Below are 19,845 nucleotides of genomic sequence, written 5' to 3'. Positions count from 1 at the left end.
GTAGTGTAGATTATCTGCCGATTGATCGGCTTTTCTGTACTAGGCAGCTAGCAAGCTGTTAATCTATCTTAATTCATGAGATACAGACAGTATCAGTTAAAGTGTTACTATCTGATACAATTAATTAAAAAAATATTAAACAGATTATTTTCTGACAGAAATATTTCTACCTACTTCATTAAAGGTATTCCCAAACAGATTTTTTTTCAAGTAGGTGCAGAACATGCAGTGTTACTCCCCACAAATATGTTGCAAAATATTCCACGTGCTGGGGGACTCAAAAAATATAGTCTCAAAGTTCTGACCTGTTTCCTGTAGAACTGTGACATCTTGGAGCATAACAGAACTTTCAAAATGGCAAATCCCATTAACACAACATATGACGCAGCTCCGAAATAGACAGCGATTGTAGTGTACAGTGATTGCATACTGGTTATTTGTTTTAGGAGGTAGGTGAATGTGGATTTTCGTATGTGTTTTTTGCTGCGTATGTCGCGGTCGGTACTATTTTGTCCGGCTAACTCCCGGTTAGCGCAGGCTGCCGAGGGCTTTCCTATTGTGTTTGCTCTTGGTTGGCAATCATTGGCTGTGCATAGTGAATTGTTGGCTGGGTAACCCGGCGTTAGCACCAGTTTCGGGTGTATCGCCATATCCAAAGTCGAACGCGTTGCTTGTTCACGGTTAGCCCGGCTACTCTCATGTGTTTTTTGACTGACTAGACTGGCATTAGTGGCAGTTTTGCCGTGTCCCTTGATTTATTCACGGCCAGCTTTCGTTCGTTGCCATAGGCGTTGATGCTTTTCAATGTTGGTTCGCTGGTACCCTGACTGCTCACTGCGTATTTTTTGATCAACTAGCCTCACGTTTTTCTGCCTAGGCTACAGCTGCATTTCGTTGATCGGTTTTGGTTAGCTTTGCCCGTTAGTTTTGCCAGTTAGCCCCTTTTTGGCTGACCGCCTTTTGTTGTACTAAAACCATCTGCGACACAACGCTTAGGATTTCTCCACAATAACTACTTTTGAACAATCAGCTTTTACTGTACAAGGCACTAAAGCCAGGAACTGGAACCCACTGAACTTAAAGAAGAGTCAAACTGGGTCCTTTTTAAACATAAACTTAAATACTTTTTAATGAGAGGTTAGATATATGACCACCTGTAGCCTCTGCGATTGTGCCGTTTAAAAGTATTGTGTTTTTTATGTATGTTTTTTCTGTAGAAGCCCTTCTGGGGACAGACATTGAGAATTAGCCTTAGGTAAAATGTTGTAGAATGAGACATGAGTTTATGGCGCATACTTGTCCCTTTTCAAAAAAAAAACAAAAAAAACCCTGAACTTGAAAAACTACGAAAACTTCGCCTAAAACACTCGTAACCTCTTCAACTAATTGACACGTAAAACAATATGGCGACTGGTGATGTTGTTCCTCCAATGACGACAGAGCTCAGGAAGACTATGTTGAAGATCAGCTGCAGTGTTAATGAGAAGTTTTGGTCATGCAAATGTTTTGCACCAACAATAAGTTCTCACCGTGGACCTGGTTGATCTCGGAATTCTGCGACAGGATTTCGTCTGCCAATTTCTGTGCGGTAGGCAACACCTCCGTGTGGTGGACCGAGATGAGATACTGGACGAATTTCTGCAGCTGGTCGCGGCTCATCTGGAACAAGGTCTCCGAGATGGGCAGATGCAGCTTGACTTGCTCCGGCTTGCGTACCCGATAAAGCGAAAGTGCCACCACGTGAGCGCAGTAGAAGATGTCCTTGTTGCCGCAAGTGCAAGTAACCGCCGTGATCTTGCAACGGTCGAAGCTCACGCTGACGCTGCATACCAGTTCCGGGGACGAGGGCGTAGCGGGGTCCGTTACCGTGCCGCTGAGGTGGAAACCTGCAAAACAGAATGGCATATAGTATGAGGCATGGGTTCTCAAACTCTGACTTAAAATCTGGTCAAGGTTGGGCTAAATCGGGTTTTCTACAAAAAACATTCACATTGCACAACTGTATGGATTAAGGACACTATCCACTTTACATGATAATTTGCCGTCATCAGGCAGATGTGATGGGAAACTGCATTTACCTTCCTGTTATGTTCTATAGAAACCATATATTTTTTTCATTATCAAACAATTTTAAAAAGCACCAAGGAGCCACTAGGTAAGGCCAAAGATCCAAATGTGAATACAGAGCAAGTTTATCAGGTCGAGAAGTCCAACTTTGTGATAGAAAGCATCTTCCTCTGATTAGCCTATCAGAATGCAGAACAAAATGCACGATCAAAACGCACGAAATTGCAAAACCACAATAAGTAAACTGCAATACAGCAAAGGATTATGTACAAAATGCCTGTGAAAAAAAAATGGGGGAAAGTACCCAGAAATGGAGGGGATCTTACAGTTCTTTCAAGCCCCGAGACAAAATGGATATGGAATGTCTTAACAAAGTGTTCATTTGCAAATCCTCAAGATTATAAACGGTTCACTGCTTCCAAAGATTGATGTACATGTTTTCTTCTAATTTTATTATGTGGCTATCTTAAAGCATTTTAGGGGTTTGCTTTGGTGTGACTATATATTGGAATATTTAATTAACTGCTTTCTCAGACACGTGCTACTTTTTGGTGTCAGTAATTTGGGAAGTAAATCAGAATCTTTTTTATTTTCATCGTGTTGCTGCAATGAAATTAGAGTTCCACTCCAGTTGGCAAAATATAAGAATATAAAATATAACAAATAGACAAATTAAAAAAATGTTCACCGATAACATTTAGTATTCCATTCTAAAATTAAACTAGACAAAACCAGGATTTTGCAATTAAAAATATGTTCCATGTATCCTATGCGTGTTTGTGGTTTAGTTTCAAGATAGTACAGGGGAAGAAGCCATCTCTCAGGCTGTTCATTTAGGTCCTTTGGAATCTATCTATTGGTCCGGTGCTAACAGATCGAAATAGAAGTTGCTGGGGTGTAAGAAGTCATTCAGGATTTGCATAGCTCTGCTAAGGTAGCTGGCACATCCTTCAGGCTGGGCAGCGGGAAGCCAGTGATCTTTTGGGCCGTATTTATGATCCTCTGTAGGGTCTCCTGTTCGCTGCAGAGCATCCTGCGTACCATGCCATGATGCAGTATGTTGTGATGAGTTATATTTTACAATTAGTGACTAATAATTGTAACTAATGTGCCACTAACGTGCCAAAACACTGCTTATGACTTTTCTTTGTACTTTTCAGACAAGTTGAATCCCCAGTCGTGACATGTGAAAATATCTTTACATGTGGTTCGCTGTGATAAGTCATCGCCTCCTGAGTGAGACATCCCAGTAAATCTGCAATCCATATGAACGACAATGAGAAAGAGAGCAGAGTTTGGACGTCCCAATATGAATTATAGACCTCATTTTCGGTCCTCCTCCTCCTCCTCTCATGACTTTGAATACAATGTTTGATCTTATCCCTGACTGCGCTATCTGGAGGCGCGGCTGCTTCCTATTATGCGAGGATGAATATGAATGAGCAGGGAGGAGTCATTTGCACACACAGGCCGACCATATGAAACTGAAGCACATGCAGCTTCGGCAGCAGCGTGAGATCATGCATTTATTAATATTGGGAGTGGTTAAGGAGGCTTATGAATTCATGCAATGGCTCAGGAGATATGCGCCAACTGCAAAGAGCTTAGACATACATCCTCTAAACATGTTTATCAAAGGGCCGAGCGCACGCAACGCTGTTATATCAAGCATATATTAGAGCGGATATCAAAGCAGCTTTCTATTGATGTGAGAGGCGAGGGAGGAGTTGAATATTTCATTGCATACACATGGAAATGGGATGCCTGCGTCGGCGAAACAAGGGGTCAGCGATTAAGGGTCTCAAACATATAGGCACTGCAGGCCTAACAATAAATAAAACACAGTTAATAAACTGTCAACATTCTGAATGTACGCCTGAGATGTAACCTGAAATATCTGCGATTTTAAGTCATTATTTTCAAGAATATAGCTGCCCATAATAAAATAAAATATTAATATATAGGGGCAGCACGGCGGCGCAGTGGTTAGCGCTTGTGCGGCACAGTTCATGTCATGGGAACCTGTCGTGGGTTCAAATCCAGCTCCAGACTTCCTGTGCGGAGTTTGTATGTTCTCCCCGTGCTTGCGTGGGTTTCCTCCGGGCACTCCGGTTTCCTCCCACGTTCCAAAAACATGCATTTCAGGTGAATTGGTCGGTCCAAATTGTCCCTAGGTGTGAATGAGCGAATGCGTTGTCTGTCCCTGTGTGCCCTGCGATTGGCTGGCAACCAGTTCAGGGTGTCCCCTGCCCACTGCCCGGAGATGGCTGGGATGGGCTCCAGCCCCCCCGCGACCCTAATGAGGATAAGCGGTACGGCTAATGAGATGAGATGAGATTAATATATAGCTGTGATTGAGTTTACATCACTTTTAAATGGGATACATTTTTTAAACTTGTTTAGTTATTTACTTAATACTCATATCACACAAGCTACCAACTATTAGACCTGCTGCCCTATGGTATTCGTCACAGGTCCTTTAAAGCCATAACGTGTAGTATTTGACCACTAGATGCCACTACATTGAGTAGTGGAACCGGAAAAAGCGGTGCAAAGCACAAGAAAGGATACAAACAACGGAGATTCAAAGTTACAAAAGGCCGAACATATATAAACTGAAGCACATTACAATTTTCTTCTCATGTTTTTTGGCCAGCCTTTCACAAAGCTTTTGGATTATGGGCATACCCGTAGCATCAAAATGGTAGACAATTATGTCAGCTCACTCGAGGTGGACCTTATGTAAAAAAAAAAAAAGACACATTTTTCGATCTAGGAGTATTTAAAAAATGCATGTTTATATGCTAGATTGTACATTTTTGCTTATTATTCAACGAAAGACGTTTTTTTGTTACCTCTAAGATGCATGCGCTCAAAAATACACAATGTCCCTTTTCAAGTAAATGTAAATGGTCTGTATTTATATAGCACTTTAAAGACCTCCCAAAGCCCTTTACAATGTGCTTCACACTTACCCATTCACACACACTCACACATTGATAGCAGCGTCAGCCATGCAAGGCAACTATCTGCTTATCGGGGGCATTAGAGGTTCAGTGTCTTGCCCAAGGACACTTCCACATATAGAACAGAGAAGCCGGGAATCCGACCTCTTGATCCTCCTGAGCTACTGCCGCCCCCAAAAAAGCAAGAACTAACAGGCTCAGAGATACTTTCTTCCCCAGGATCATCACCAACCTAAACAAGCGCACAATACTGTGAAAATATGTGTCCCGCCTTTTATATTGATTTATTTTAAAATTGCGTTGCTGGTAAAAATCATTGCACTATTTTTCATTGCACTTATACTTTAGGCTAGTCTCAGAGCACTACCTTGCAAATATTTTAGCATATTTATACTGGCATTTTTTTTTTATCCCATTTTTCCCTTTTAAGTATTGTGGTATGTGTTTGTCCTGGAGCGTCATCTCCAATCTTGTTGTAAACAATGTTTACTATGTTAGTATCAATGAAAATAAAGACAATTATAATTCATAGTATAATTCCTAACACACTTACAGCTTGGATAGGTGGTTAGTTGAAAGTTAAAAATACACCCGACAGTTTGTATACAGTGAACCATCATTTATTGTGAGTGTTATGTTACCAAAAAAGCTGTGATTGGTAAAATTCATAAAGTAGAAACCTTTATTTTTTTTACAACTAACGCAATGGATGATTAAAATCCGTAAAGCAGAAAGACTGTGAAAGGTGAACCACGTTATCGTGAGGGAATACTGCACTAGTATTTGAGGTAAGGAATTTAATCAGCACTTACACTTTAACTCGTTTTAGTGTCAGTCTGTCAGTATGTGTACTGAATTAAACAGTAAACGTAATTCTGGGTAGAGCATGAACTGATACAAAAACAATATCTGCATGAGCAAGAATAGCTAGCGGCAAATACAAAAATGTTGCCAAGAAAATGCTTTCTTTTGCCTGTGGTGAGAGCCAGCTGGCAAAAAGAGGACACCTTTGCAAACAATATTCAAGCAAGACGTGGTGTGCACAGATTATGGCAGCCGCCTGCATCTGCGCTGATCAAAGCTAGCTAGCGCCGTTTCGAGGGAGTCACGCCGACTCACCTAAGTGGGACAAAAAGGCTTACAACCGTGCAGCTGGTGCGACGAAACAGGATTCTGTTGCTGTGTAACTACACACAGATAACAGAAGGCTTCAGAGAAATGACGCCTTACTTACGTTAGCTTTTGTTGCCATAACTACACCAACAGTTAAAGACATAAATACACAAGAACACCAATTTAGGTTCGGATTTTTGCTTCCGTTCAAGTCGAGGACTTACTAGAGACATGCAGGAGGATGGTACTGTATTGGACTTTGAATTGATCCCAGTAAAGACTCCTTTGCCCTTACCTGCTAGTAGTTGTTTCCTTTGAGGACATTTGTGTCACAAAGTTAGCCCAGGCTAATGTTAATCAGATTACGGTATACTTTTGAGATTTTGACCTGTTAAGCATTGAAAATATTATCAATGAAACTAAGTGAAAATAACATTAGGCACATTGGTGGGCCAATTTTTAACAGGTAGTAGAATAGTGCATAAACTGAAAAACAACAAAAAACAATCGGATCCAAATAGATTTTATTGTATAGGTATAATGTTTCTTGCTATAGTATTTGCCCCCTATGACCTTTTTAACGTTTTTCCACATTACATGATATAAATAAAAATAGAAAATCATTATTTTTTGTTTACCAACAGATTTTATTTATAAACCAAAAGAAAACCAAAACTTGAGAACATATAAAATGACTAAATTAAATGTAAACACAGCGCTATCTAAGCGTACCGTTTGTGCGACGAAGCTTTTTAGTACGGCCGTTTATAGCCTTACAACTGCAAATAAGGAAACCTTTGTAAACAAAAGACAAACCATCGAAAGTTTTCTTTTCACTGGCAAAGTGTAATTGTCATGAGCAGATGATAAAGGCTCACCATAGCAACAGCAGGGATGCTATCCTCTAGATTAAAAACTGCTGCACCATCAAAGTGCAGCTAATCCAGTTTTGTCATTTGACAACCACATATTGTGGTTGTACTACAAAGTGTGGTGTGTGCAACACATTTCAAGTGGAGTCCAGTAAGTCAGTGGAAAGAGAACATCAAAAACATGTGAGAGCAACAACAGCAGGAGAAAAAAACAACTGTGCGCTTTTTTTGTTTCATAAATATCGCCTTTACCAAGCCAAATTAACACAATTCTTTTTCAAATTTATCACACATGAATGATGATGGAGTAGGAAGAGGAGATAACTCATTGAAAAGTCTATTTTGTTTCTCCTTTCCACCGACCAATCGACCCTCCTGCTTTTCTCACAACCCTCACTGACAGATGGGTAGGTAATGAGTGTCGCCTTTCCCCGTCCAATAGCCTGGGCACCAAAAACTGCCCCCCACGCCAAATATGCCCTTTTAATTTAGCCAAGTGCTGAGTACGAGGGTATTGCTGTTTAGCTACACAAGTACACAGACACACACATCTCCCATGACTGCCTGTTGGGCGGGTTTGAAGGCCTTCCCGTCTCATGCGCTCGCTATTAAAGGGTCTGGTTCCCACCCAGCTCCACCTAGCACCAGGCCCCATCATTCCCCTGGCTTCTACAATTCTACCCCTGGTGCTCTGGAGTCCTTTCTGTTCTGTTCGAGAGGCTAGCGTCGGCTTTCAAAGTAACCATGGCGGCCATTTTTAGAATAAAGCTTCAGTGAGGTTGCCCTAGAAACCCCTCCTGGCCGCAACGTTGAAATAACACTTGGCCCGCAGCAATATAGAAGAGTGTGCGAAAGAGCAAGCTGAGAACGCATGTATGAATACCGTGCATCTGCTTGCATGTACTGTTTGGTTTTCATCCAGAACCCAAATGGACAAGTATTGACTAAACTGGAATCGGTTAGTTCTTTTACCAAAGGCATATTGGTCAAACTAGTAATTTTAGTGCTCATCACAAGCCCTCTGCAGCACATGTGTCAAACTCATTGCCCGCCACACAATACTAGGTAGTCCACGAGACAAAGCTGAGAAAATCACAATGAAAAATGAGCTGGACCGCATCAAACAATAACTTGTTGTTTTTAATATGTCCACTGAAAGTCGCCAAATTCAGGCGCCACTCACAAAGCACTCATTTGCTGATTCCCATTAATCAACCAGAGAAAATTAAGGAAACCCATCCTAATGTTAATTTACTTAAAATGAAAGTCACGGACATGCTGTTTATGGTAATACAAAAAATCCAAAATTAAAAGAAAATAGCTATGGGTGTCTGCAGAAGTTTAAATAGGCTTTGTTGCCTTAATATAATACAGTAGATAATATTTCTAACAGCAAAATTCTCATATTCAGGCAAACATTTAAAGGTGCCCAAAGACCTGTCCTGAAAACAAATCACCAGTTCTGGGTCATTGTGATTCTCAAAGTAAAATGTTTTATTTTAGTGGTTAACTGAGTCTATTTAAGCTTACTTCCAAAAATTAACCTAGAAATAGCACAGTGAAAACATAGTAATAACATAGGTTATAATTTTAGAAATGCTTATCAGACTGGGTGTCCTTAGCGCTAGCTGTTAGCTTAAAAACGGTGAGAGACCCATGTTGTAGTCTATATGCATTCTACTCACTTTCCTTTCATGTTGACCTTTTTATAGGATTTTTTTCGTTTTACTTCTTGCGTAGCTTGAAATAAATATTTGATCTGAACTGAACTGCATACTGCAATAAGTACGTGACCAACACAAGCTGGTTAGAAATATAGACTCTGGTATAGCTTCCCTGTTAAGCAGTAGAAAATGGTTGGATTAAACGCACAGGCATACATGATATTTCTTAGTTGCTCAAGGTCATAACCTCTTCCTTGGATGTTACTAATTTCTTAGAGAAAAAGCAACAGACTGGAAGCCTTCAACATAGCCAGACAGAAGAATGCTGCCTTTATATGTGGCCCATAAAATAGGATTCAGACCCTCACTTAAAGGCAGCCAGGCAGAGATTGTGGTCGGCAGCCTCAAAAAGTCGCACAAAAAAGCTCGCTGTCCTGTAAGAGAGGGGGGAAAACTCTCAGATTAATTTGAGCAACGGACATTTCTGTAATCGAATTTGGGTTCCAAGTCAAAGTAGAAGTTGGGGAGTGGTCCTTACATCTATTGGCAGAATTGGGAGTAATCATTAACGTAATCTAATAGGGCTGTGCGAAAAAGTCTGATTCAATGATTGATTCCGCTGCGTGAGCGAGTCAACAAAGAGCAAATTGATGTTAAATGTGCCTGTGCTCATCCACTTTGGCTTCAACCATTAATCAAATTACCTCGTCAGGCAAAAGAAGAAGGTTGAGGCAAGGGGTTGCGGGGTGGTGTGGAGCCCAACAAGCTTTTTATGATCCTAAGCCTGAAGCGATCGGAAAATACACAATTTAACTTCCGTGTTGATCGAAGATGGCTGGCAAACAATAAGGCTACTGGGCTTAAATCCGATCCGAAAAGTACAGATTTTCAGTGGTTAGACGAGGGGTCGCCGGGTAACCCCCAGTCTATAAACCTTTGTCCTAGCCCTAGTCCAAAGATCACCCAACTAAGCTCCTAACCAGGCTCGATTTAGTGGCCTTTTTTGGATCTTCAAGCATGTGTGGTCCTTTAAAGAAGCAGCCATACGGAGACTGTAAATAGAGATCAATGCTATCCTGCAGAAGACCTTGGCTCAAATGTGAGTGTGTGTTAGATGTGGGAGGGGCAGGAATAACACAGCTGAGCTCTGAGGGCGGCCATATTTATGCCTCGAGCCCTCCGGGGTGGGTGAGGAGCCTTGATGCGTTTTCATTTCACCTTTCTCATGATCCCGAATTATAAATTCAGAACTTAAAGTTCAGGTGCCGCACTGTCCTCTCCTGCTAGAAAGGAGTGCTACATTCAGCAGGGCTTGTTTAGCAAATCAAACACACACAAAAATATATATATATCATGAGGAGATGCGGTGGATAACAGCTCACTCACAAAAGGGTGGCAATGATGAGTCAAAATTGTCAAAAAAAATCAATAATATAAATAGTCGATAATGAATTCCATTGAGTGAGGATCTTTACATGATTTTAATCTCTACTGATAGTCGTTCATGCACAATAGCGTCTCTGTCTCGAGCGTAACACAGAAATTGCGGCATCAACATTAAGTTCACATACTAAAAGTTTGATAGCATTTATGCCTGGATACAACCAATAAAAAACGACTTTCAAATTTTGCAACATCCTTGCAGATCATGGCATTACCTCATTGATGCAGAAACATTTAAAGATGGATTGTTATCAGGTCTTGGAAGAGACAGAGGCGGCGGCGGGAGAAGGAAGCAAAAGCAAGGCCCAAGGTCCGGCCTACTTCTGTGGCTACATTACAACCCTCAAATGGTACCCCTGCGTAGCCTTTATGTCACTGAAGCCAGATCCGTTACACATGAAGTGGATGACCTGGAGCTACAACTTGTGGGAAACCACTAAATTCAGGAAGGTTTTATCTTAACCGTCGCGGAGGACTGGCTCAATTCGAGGTGAACCGATGCTGCAGTGTTCTCGTTTGCCCGTGTCCCCGCGTCCTAGACCCATCATTTTTGCTGGGGTCGCATTGGGTCAAATCAACGTGCGTCCCCGGGACGCAATGTGTTTGACACCAAATTGTCATTATTACCCGATTACTTTTTTTTTTTTTTTTTTACAAAGATTTACCACACTTTTCGTCAGGCAGATCCGCCATCCGCCATTGTTGTTTTGGTCTCGCGCCGATCTCGGCAAACGAGATATCGTTGCTTCGAGTTGACGTCATTGTTGTGGCGGTTGTCGAGTGAAAGAGAAGTATGCTTTCAAAAAAAACAGTCAGTATTAGGTGCAAATCAACAAAAAAATTTGTAATTTCTTCAGTGTCGAAACATAAAAAGTCGAAACATAACACAGAAAGTGGTAACAACGGCAATAATTCCGGCACGAAAAAACAGCGGAGAAATTCTTCAGAAGACCGCGAAGGCAAGGAAAACACGTGTTTTGAAGCGAACGATTCGACGAAAGAAAAGAAACAAAAGAATACTCCGAGCAAGAAAAGGACTTTTCTGCCAAAATGGACTAAATTATATTCCTGGTTACGCTATAAGGAGGATGATAATGGATTTGACCTTGAGAGGGCATTACAACTATGGCGGGACAGCAAACCACAAACAATATATGAACTGAAAAATTTGAAGTGATAACTGCTTTGTATTACCAATTAACTGTGATGATTAAAACGCAAGAATATATAAATGTTTCAGCAATATTATTTTGTATAGTGTACAATATTGTGAACTGAAAAATCTGAAGTGATAAGTGCTTTGTATTACCAATTAACTGTGATGATTAAAACTGAATGAAAATATAGATATAATTATTTCAGCAATAATATTTTGTATAATGTACAATATTGTTGTGAACTGAAAAATCTTGAAGTGATAACTGATTTGTACTACCAATAAACTGTCATGATTAAAACGGAATATATAGATTTGTATTATATATTTGTTGCCGATTTACAATTTCAACAGCGATAACCCTAAAATTTGGGGACCCATAGATTTCTGTTGGGACCCATAGATTTTTGAGCATGCGAGTCCCTGGGACCCATCACTTTTCAGAGGTAAAATAAACACTGATGCTAGCCTGCAAAGAGCCACCCCCTCAAATTTTGTTGTACTTTTCTATAATGACAATAAAGACCGTTCACAGTCGTATAATCTCAGTCATCTTGAAGTAAGTTTGACCCTTGGGGGCTTTTACGGAGGTCTGATGCATTCACATTTCTCAAGACGCTCTGGTCCCCATTAACCCCCATAACCAAGGGATTACTGTATTCATTTGCATGTCCCTGAAAAATGGACAGCGGTGTATCTAAGGACGTTTGTCTCTACTGACTGAGAACCTAATTGTTTTTAAATGAGGCATTGTTGTTTATTTTTTTTCTACAAATCCGAAGTATGTTCACTTTAGTTGCAACCCTAACTCAAACACTCACACAGAACCAACTGTCTATGCTTCAGTAGGCCACACCCTAAATTCAAATTAGCATTTTCTAGAATTCTTTGTCCTTTGCGATTCCAAAAAACAAAAAGTGCAGGCTAATCGCTAATTGTAAGGACAGAAGCCATCATGCATAAGGGAGCCTCGGGGGCAGGGGGGATTCAGAGGGTTGGGGGTAGCGGGTGAATGGGAGCTGTCACTGGCTGGCGTTTGCAAGTGACAACCCGCTGCCAACTGCTACTTAGTTGCCAAGCGCAACATCCAGAGTGACTTGCAATTTTCCAACTATCACTTTCAAAATGGATTGTAATTCCGCGGAACGGCGGCACTGTCAGTGACGGATCCCAAAAGGTTGGCTTCTCTGACGGATGAGCTCTGACTCACAGACAGCCAAGCGTCCTGACATGGAAGAAATCGAAACAAAAGAATTATAACGGTGCGGCAGCACAAACAGCATCGAGATGGCAGATCTATAGGCGGTACATTAGAATTGAAAAAAGGACATTGTTTTTCCATAAAGCTGATATACACAAATAGTGACAGCTAACAAAGAAATGACCACTTTAAATTTGGCATTTTCAAGGAAAGTATAATATTTTTGCATTCTGAATGTATTGGTATTGTTTTGCTTGTGTTACTTTTGCTCTAGGGGGCTCAAACACGACAAACTTGGGGGCTGCCGGAGGTAGGACCTGTCCGAAATTGGGGCAAATTGGATTTTCCCCCCCAAAAATTCAGTAAGAACATTCCGCTGTTCTGAAAAAAATCTCATTTAAAAATTTCCTACACATAAAAAGATTGAAAAAAAAATCACAAGAATTATCATGAAAATAAATCAATCAACCCAGTGTCTTATTCAGTGCCTCTTAGGTGGTATAAAAAACCATCATTTATTAAAAAAATAAAAAATGATTTAAACGATTAGCAAAAAGAAATGATCATATAAATGTAGGTCGAAAAATGTAAATTTATTTAACATGAGGCTCATACAGAAGGAAATGAAATAATTGTCCACCATCTTGCTGCTACAGTTACCTGAAAAACAAAAAACCTGGCGAAAGCATGGCCCCCAAAAAAGAGAAAAACAGTGCTTTGTGGTAAATTTAAGTCTCCATAGTTAGTATTTGTGCATTTTAGTACTTATTTTCAGTTGCACCCACAATACAGCGACATCTAGTGGTCAAATAATACACACATTTCTTTTAAAATAATATTTAATCATTTGATATTTAAAGGACCAGTGTGTAATATTTAGTGCTTTTAAGTGATACCAAAAACTTTTCAGGGAAAAAAATGATTTGAATACTAGGCAAAACTACATGAATTATTATATCAAGGCTAATTCAGAAAAAGAATCATTTATTTTACATAGTGGAATCCTTAGCTAATGTCACTACTATGTTGGTCTGACATCTCGCTGCTACGCTGTGGCTATGGTTTTTGTTTGCATGAGACAACAATGCCATCTAATGGTCAAATATTACACACTTTAAACATATTTCAAATGAATAGCTTACATTACCGTCTTAATATAATAACCTTCAGTTCATGAGCAGTACTTTCGTGAATACCGATTGACAAATTTACAAAGCATTGAAAATTCTTCCCCGTGCTTGTGTGGGTTTCTTCACGGTACTCAAGGTTCCACCCACTTTCCAAAAACATGCGTGTCAGGTTAATTTGCCGGTCCAAATTGTCCCTAGGTGCGAATGAGCGGGTGACTTGTCTGTCTCTGTGTGCCCTGCGACTCTCGCAACCAGTTCTGGGTGTCCCCTGCCCACTGCCCGAGAATAGCTGGGATGGGCTCCAGCACCTCCGTGACCCTAGTGAGGATAAGCGATGCAAAAAATGGATGCATGAATGTATTGCAAATTCCACTAAATTGAATAAATGAATATGCATGGAAAGGTATTACACAAAAAGGTAGAATACAGGTCTCTTAAGAATTTCAACAACCCATTTTGCAGCAAGAGTGTGAGTGCTTGCCTCTCTGGGGCAAAATCACTGCGCTGTTATTGTACAAAAAAAAAGATTTTATTACTCTGTGCTCAGTGCATGCATTTATTGAAATATATATATTTCATGGTTTCGTTAACCTCAATAAGGTAAGTCATAAAGTGCTATAATTAAGCTTGCCACAGACAATTGCTACAAAAAAGACAGCAAGTTAGTCTGTGAGTAGTCATCAAGACAATTCCAAGTATAAGCAATATTTTCCACGCTTAAAGGTTAAAAAAAAATCTTCCCATCACAATAAGAAGGGACCATCAAAGATCGGAAAGAAAGGTGTTGCTATTAGGTGAGGCTAAATTCAAATGTTTAACAAAAAAACTAAACATTTCCAGGCCACACGGCACAACTAAGACGGGTAGATATTTTTATTGTGAAAATGTATTGTATTAATGTATTCTGTCTTGCATATTTACAATCATAAGCCACCAGCTTCCTCCAGTCAGTGTTCATACCTGTAAACGCCTAGACTTTTTATTGATAAAGTGTGATATTCATAAGGTTTTATTTTCTCAGAATAATATTAAAAGGACAGTCAAGATAAGTTTATAAAGTTGTAGTGTCATGGATGTGACACCAAGCTAAACTACCAAAGAAGAACTGTGACCACAGGGGACGTGTTCTTAAAGCTTAATTTCCTTCTCCAGATGGGAAAAGCGGCAACAATACAATACAATGCATTTAATCTTTCAACATGGATGGAGATGGATTGGACATGCAACTGTCATCTCAGACAGTATGCGTCTACTTGAGTAATTTCAGATCACAAAACCAGAAGTCATAAGGGAAACCCAGAAGAAGTATTATTTTGCTTTATTTTTCTTAACTTAAAGCTCAGATTAAAATGATGCATTACTTTAGGCACATCCCTTTTTAGACATGTGCTATTTCTTAAACAGTGTAAATTAATTATAACAGAAAAACTATTTCCATAAGGGCAACAAAAAAGGAGTAAATTTCCATTTAGAAAAATGTCCGCTAATTTTGGCTGATTGGACTTCAAACAAAATATATAAAAATCCCCCTTGAACTATTTAGTTGAAAAAGTAAAAAAAAAAACATGAACAATCTGGAACAGCAAATTCATTTTAAGGCGGAAAAGGTGGACGTTGTGCTTCAGTCGACTTAACTCTGTAACGATATCTCTATTGAACGCTTTTGTTTTAGAATTATCAAAGTCAGGTTACGCACATCCCAGCATCTAGCTATGTATCTTCATCACTTGAGAAGCTAGTGGCCCGCTATTTCTGTCTCCTGGCTGTACATTAACTTTACATTATCGTCGTCCATGTGTAAGGTTCATTAGCGTAAATGGAATTACAGCAAGATCAGGGAACACATGTTTGTAATTATCGGTAGGTGTCTCCCAGATAGGCCGCGAGAGCTATATGGATGTTGAAAGTAATGGACACCATTGAAAAACCATCGTGTGCTCTCTGCGCCTAACGACAAAACCATAGAATATTAGCTGTGGAGTGAGGTCTCGACTACTAAGGCCTTCATTGAATGCCTGAAGATTATTAGAATCGCTGACTGGCATATAAACGCTAAATTACAATTGTTCATGTAATGTTTTTGAACAGCTTCATTCAAGGCAGGCGTGTAAAACTTAGGTTGGCTCTGGGGCTGGATCTAGTTTGTTCTTCGGTGGGCCGGATTAAAAAAGCAAAACTTCAACGCCAAATTTTTAGCTTTGTTTTTTAATACTATGCTCTATTATTTAGGCTTCATTTGTAGCCTACAATCTTGCATATTAGGTGTGTAGGGGGAATTTATTTAAATTATATTTATTTGGATTTAAAATTGGTTTTTATGGTGACCGGGACACCCTTTGGGTGGGGCTGAAGTTTCACCACCAGAAATAGTTCAAAATGGCCGCTTTCGTCCCTGTAGTATAACGAAGGAAGCAATCCTGATATTATTTAAATGAACAATTTGGCAGTATATTGATAATGATTGATAAACACATATAGAGCAGCGTAGTTTGATTCTATCCTTTTCTGTACATTCTAAACATTTCCATGAAGTGTCCGAATTTGTGGAAAGGACTGACCCAAAGAAAAGGTGGTGACAGGTTGGGCTCTCTTATAATGATAACGTCTGCCTCACGCATTTCCGACGGATTGTCAAAAGCCGACAAAAGGAGACGTCATTGGATCAGTTTTTCAAGGAATGCCAGGTTAAAAACACTGCTGAGGACCAGTAATCATAGAGGCCAGTTCAAAGGTAAATACATTTCCTTCTAGCCATTGTTTTTTTACATTATGGGCCTCTTGTTTTACGTTTATTAGTATCTAATTATAGGATGAATTTATTTCATATTCTGACACTCTTTTATTATTTATGACAGAAATATACTTTTCCATGGCTTGGAACGGAGTAGGGCTTTAACATTCAAAAAGCGTCTCAACTTACAAATGTTTTAGGTTACAAAGTTACTCCCAGAACAAATTATATTAATAAGTACAGGTACCACTGTAAAGTTTTTTTTCCTGTCAGTATCTATATGTAGTTCCTTATGTCGTTTATATTGCCTATATTATTATTGTGTTACCTATTTATTTATTTCTGATTAATTTTCCTTATTAATTTGAGAGTTTATGAGTGTGAGACCACTAAAATAAGGCATTTTCCAAACCACTGCTTCTGGTACAGTTGCCTGATATGCTTGACAATGTAAGGGAGCTATTGAACATGGGGGCCGTTATGGTGATGATCCAGTAAGGTAAATGGAGTCAACAGAGCTTCAAGAAAAAACAAAAAGAGTCAAACAATAAATGCAGCTCAGAGGCGTGGAATGTACAAGGTGCTGGGGGAAATGTTTGCCTGGGCGTGGGTGTGATTAGCACAAAAATGACGTTTTGTCAAAAGAGATTTAAGAAGTGTTGATTTCTTATAGGTCAAAAATTAATTGAGGTGAAACCATTTGATCAAAGGCTTTTGGAATAATTTTGGCGTGGAAAAGGTTGTTACAAAAGAAACAAGTTGCACTGCAAAGGCGTGTTTTACAACAACTTTGAGGCCAACGGAAAATTACTATTAGCAGGCAACAGGATACACAAGTAGCCCTGCATCTCCTTTGGGCTTTTCCTTTGATTGTATGATATAATAATAACAAGTAAAGGCAAGGAGGAAAAGACGATCACAGAAAAAAAAACAGGAAATGGGGCAAGAATTGTAATGTGGTAGCATGAAATGTCCTGCCTTTTTAGTCCAAAATTGAAGAAACATAGGAGATTTTATTTTGGAGGCATGTTGGTGTCATCTGTTTTTGGAAATTACTAAAGAGTACAACAGGGTTACTACAGCTGAAAGTTAAATCCAAGGCTTTTAAAGACCTATTTTATGCCTTTCGAAATAAAATTTCAGACCAAGTCGAAAAAAATCCTCACAATTGAAACAAACAAACCCCAAATCCCCACATGAATTACAGGCAATTTTAATGTTTTTTAAATCACATTTTGGTCCATTTGAAAATGTTCCATTTGAAAATCATAGCTCTCTCCAAAGTTTTAGACATTGAAAATAATTGATGAAAAAGATCTTACTTATTCCGAAGACTGTTCTGCTACATTAATGAGCATTTTTATCGTGAATCATGGGGGAAAAAAATGTATTTAAGTCATGTTTATTTGTATCGCTCTTAATCATAAAGAGTCTCAAAGGGCTGCACAGACCACGGATTATTGCAAACCACAGAATATTATTACACCATCCCCTGATCTAAAACCTACATGAGGGCAAGGAAAAACTCAAAAACCTCAACATGAGGAAAATGAAGAAACCGTAAGAAGGGACCGCACATGAGGTAATCCCCCTTCCAGGATGACCAAGCTGCAATGGATGTTGCAATAACAAATAATACACAGATATTGTGAACATAAAATATATGTTATTCATATGCGATAGAATAGAAGTGTGTTTTAAGATTCAACATTTCCACTGAGGTGGCAGATCTCACACACTTTAATACCAATTTAGGCCTTATTTTCAGAATAATGAATTTAATGCTTTTTAAGACTTTTCAAGGATCCGCGGAAACCCTGTACAAGGACAGAGTTTGTGCTGGCTTAAAGGAAAGTTGTGACGAGGACCACTGAACAGGAAATGGATGTCATAATATGCACAGCTATTTCCGGAACATGACATTTTCAAGCCTTATAAAATATTATGTTCAGAAAGTTTATATCACACCCAGAAAATCTATTAAATAAAAGAATACTCGCTCCTTTCGCTGGGACATTATTATGTTTTTGTATTCATTTATAATTAGCAATGGAAAATGTAGGTTTTATAAAACAAAACCAATTAACCACTCAGCTCATGAACTGCACTAATCGATTTTAAATGATACCATCAACTTACGGTTGTGCATCAAGAAATGTACAGTAGAGAACGTTAAACGAACAGTATGCATTATTGACCAGTTCATGTCGCTGTATTGTGTAGCGCAAAAGAAAATAATTTATATGACAGGTGTTTTTAGGTATTTATTTATTCCTAAAAAAAATTATACATATGGCTGGACTGGTCCTCCATACTTCTCTTCCTTGACAACAATTACCACTTTTATTTTTAAAGATTTGTAGCCATCTAATAGAACTCATTTTCACTGAAGGGCCACATCAGCAAAATGGTTGAACTCAAAAGGCCTGATGTAACTTATAAATGTAATACTCCTTAATGTAAAATATCTCGAAATGTTTTACTTGTTTAAGTTGTATCCATTACAGTTGCATTGAAAACATATAGATCCACATATGTATGTTGTCAAGAATAAAAAAAACCTTTTTAGATATTTTTAGATCCTTTTTCCACCTGTTTGATATTGATACGGAAACAGCGCATTTTAGTGGCGCCGAGCCATCAGTTTACGAGTATCGTAGTCAGGCATTGTGGGAATGTAGTTTTTGATTGAAGCAGACTTGAACCATTTATATTAAAATACTCAGCCAATTTTGACCCATGTTGGCCACATTGAGCACCTGGGCCAAGAGTTTGACATGTGCTGTGGAAATTTAGGCACAAATATTGGGCAACTAGTGAGCAGTTGGATTTGTGAGTGCAGAATGGTGAATATGCGGCGGTGATTTTTGCATTCATCCTTGGAGGTTTCACTGTAAAACACATGTATACAGCCAGCCCTGACACACAATTACACTCCTGTCATCTTTATGTGTGCACTCCGAATGGCTTCAGTGACTCCTTCAGCTCCAAACAGCTCCAAACAGCTCCTCCTCTCTCCTCAATAATTGGCTCTCCGGTTTGGCCCCTCCCGTCACACGCATAAGAACACGCCAACGCACACACAGTGAAGTTCTCTAGCCCCTTTTTTTTTGCTAGCCTTGTGCTGACCCATTTGTGTGTGTAGTGACGTCACTTACTAGACAAGAGGAGGCATCACTCCAGACACACACACACACACGCACGCAATAACACGTGCATACATAAACACACGCAGGCCTCAGTCGAGGGGTGCGGAGGGTGGGCGAGTTAGGGGGAGGCGGGGACAGGGAATGCATTCCTGAGCAGGCACACAGACACACATCATCGCGCCTGCTGGCGGAAGGGGAAGCAAGGGGGGGAGCGCTCAGCTGTAGCGGGTAGGCGAGGGGGATGGTTGGCGGATGGTAGGCGAGGGGGGTTTGAGGTGGCAGCAAGCCAGAGTTGCTCTGAGCTCAGCGCTCCCCTTTCAGCTCCAGCCAGCCGCTTTTTTTTTTTGTTAGGT

General features: G+C 39.7%; 1 protein-coding gene across 1 annotated transcript in view; it reads right to left on the bottom strand.

Annotated features, from left to right (window-relative positions):
• Window positions 1–19,845, bottom strand: part of LOC148365715 (zinc finger SWIM domain-containing protein 6-like) — a 114,770-nt gene that overhangs the window by 49,741 nt on the left and 45,184 nt on the right. The window contains exon 2 of the mRNA XM_088336123.1: window positions 1,530–1,886. Coding sequence (XP_088192249.1) covers window positions 1,530–1,886 — 357 coding nt within the window. The remainder of the gene's footprint in view (window positions 1–1,529; window positions 1,887–19,845) is intronic.

This window comes from Urocampus carinirostris, chromosome 5 (genome assembly GCF_059441175.1).
Source record: "Urocampus carinirostris isolate Australia breed hairy pipefish chromosome 5, RoL_Ucar_1.0, whole genome shotgun sequence".
Classification (NCBI taxonomy): Eukaryota; Metazoa; Chordata; class Actinopteri; order Syngnathiformes; family Syngnathidae; genus Urocampus; species Urocampus carinirostris.
Note: the sequence above shows the minus strand (reverse complement) of the source record. Positions and strands in the feature narration are given on the sequence as shown.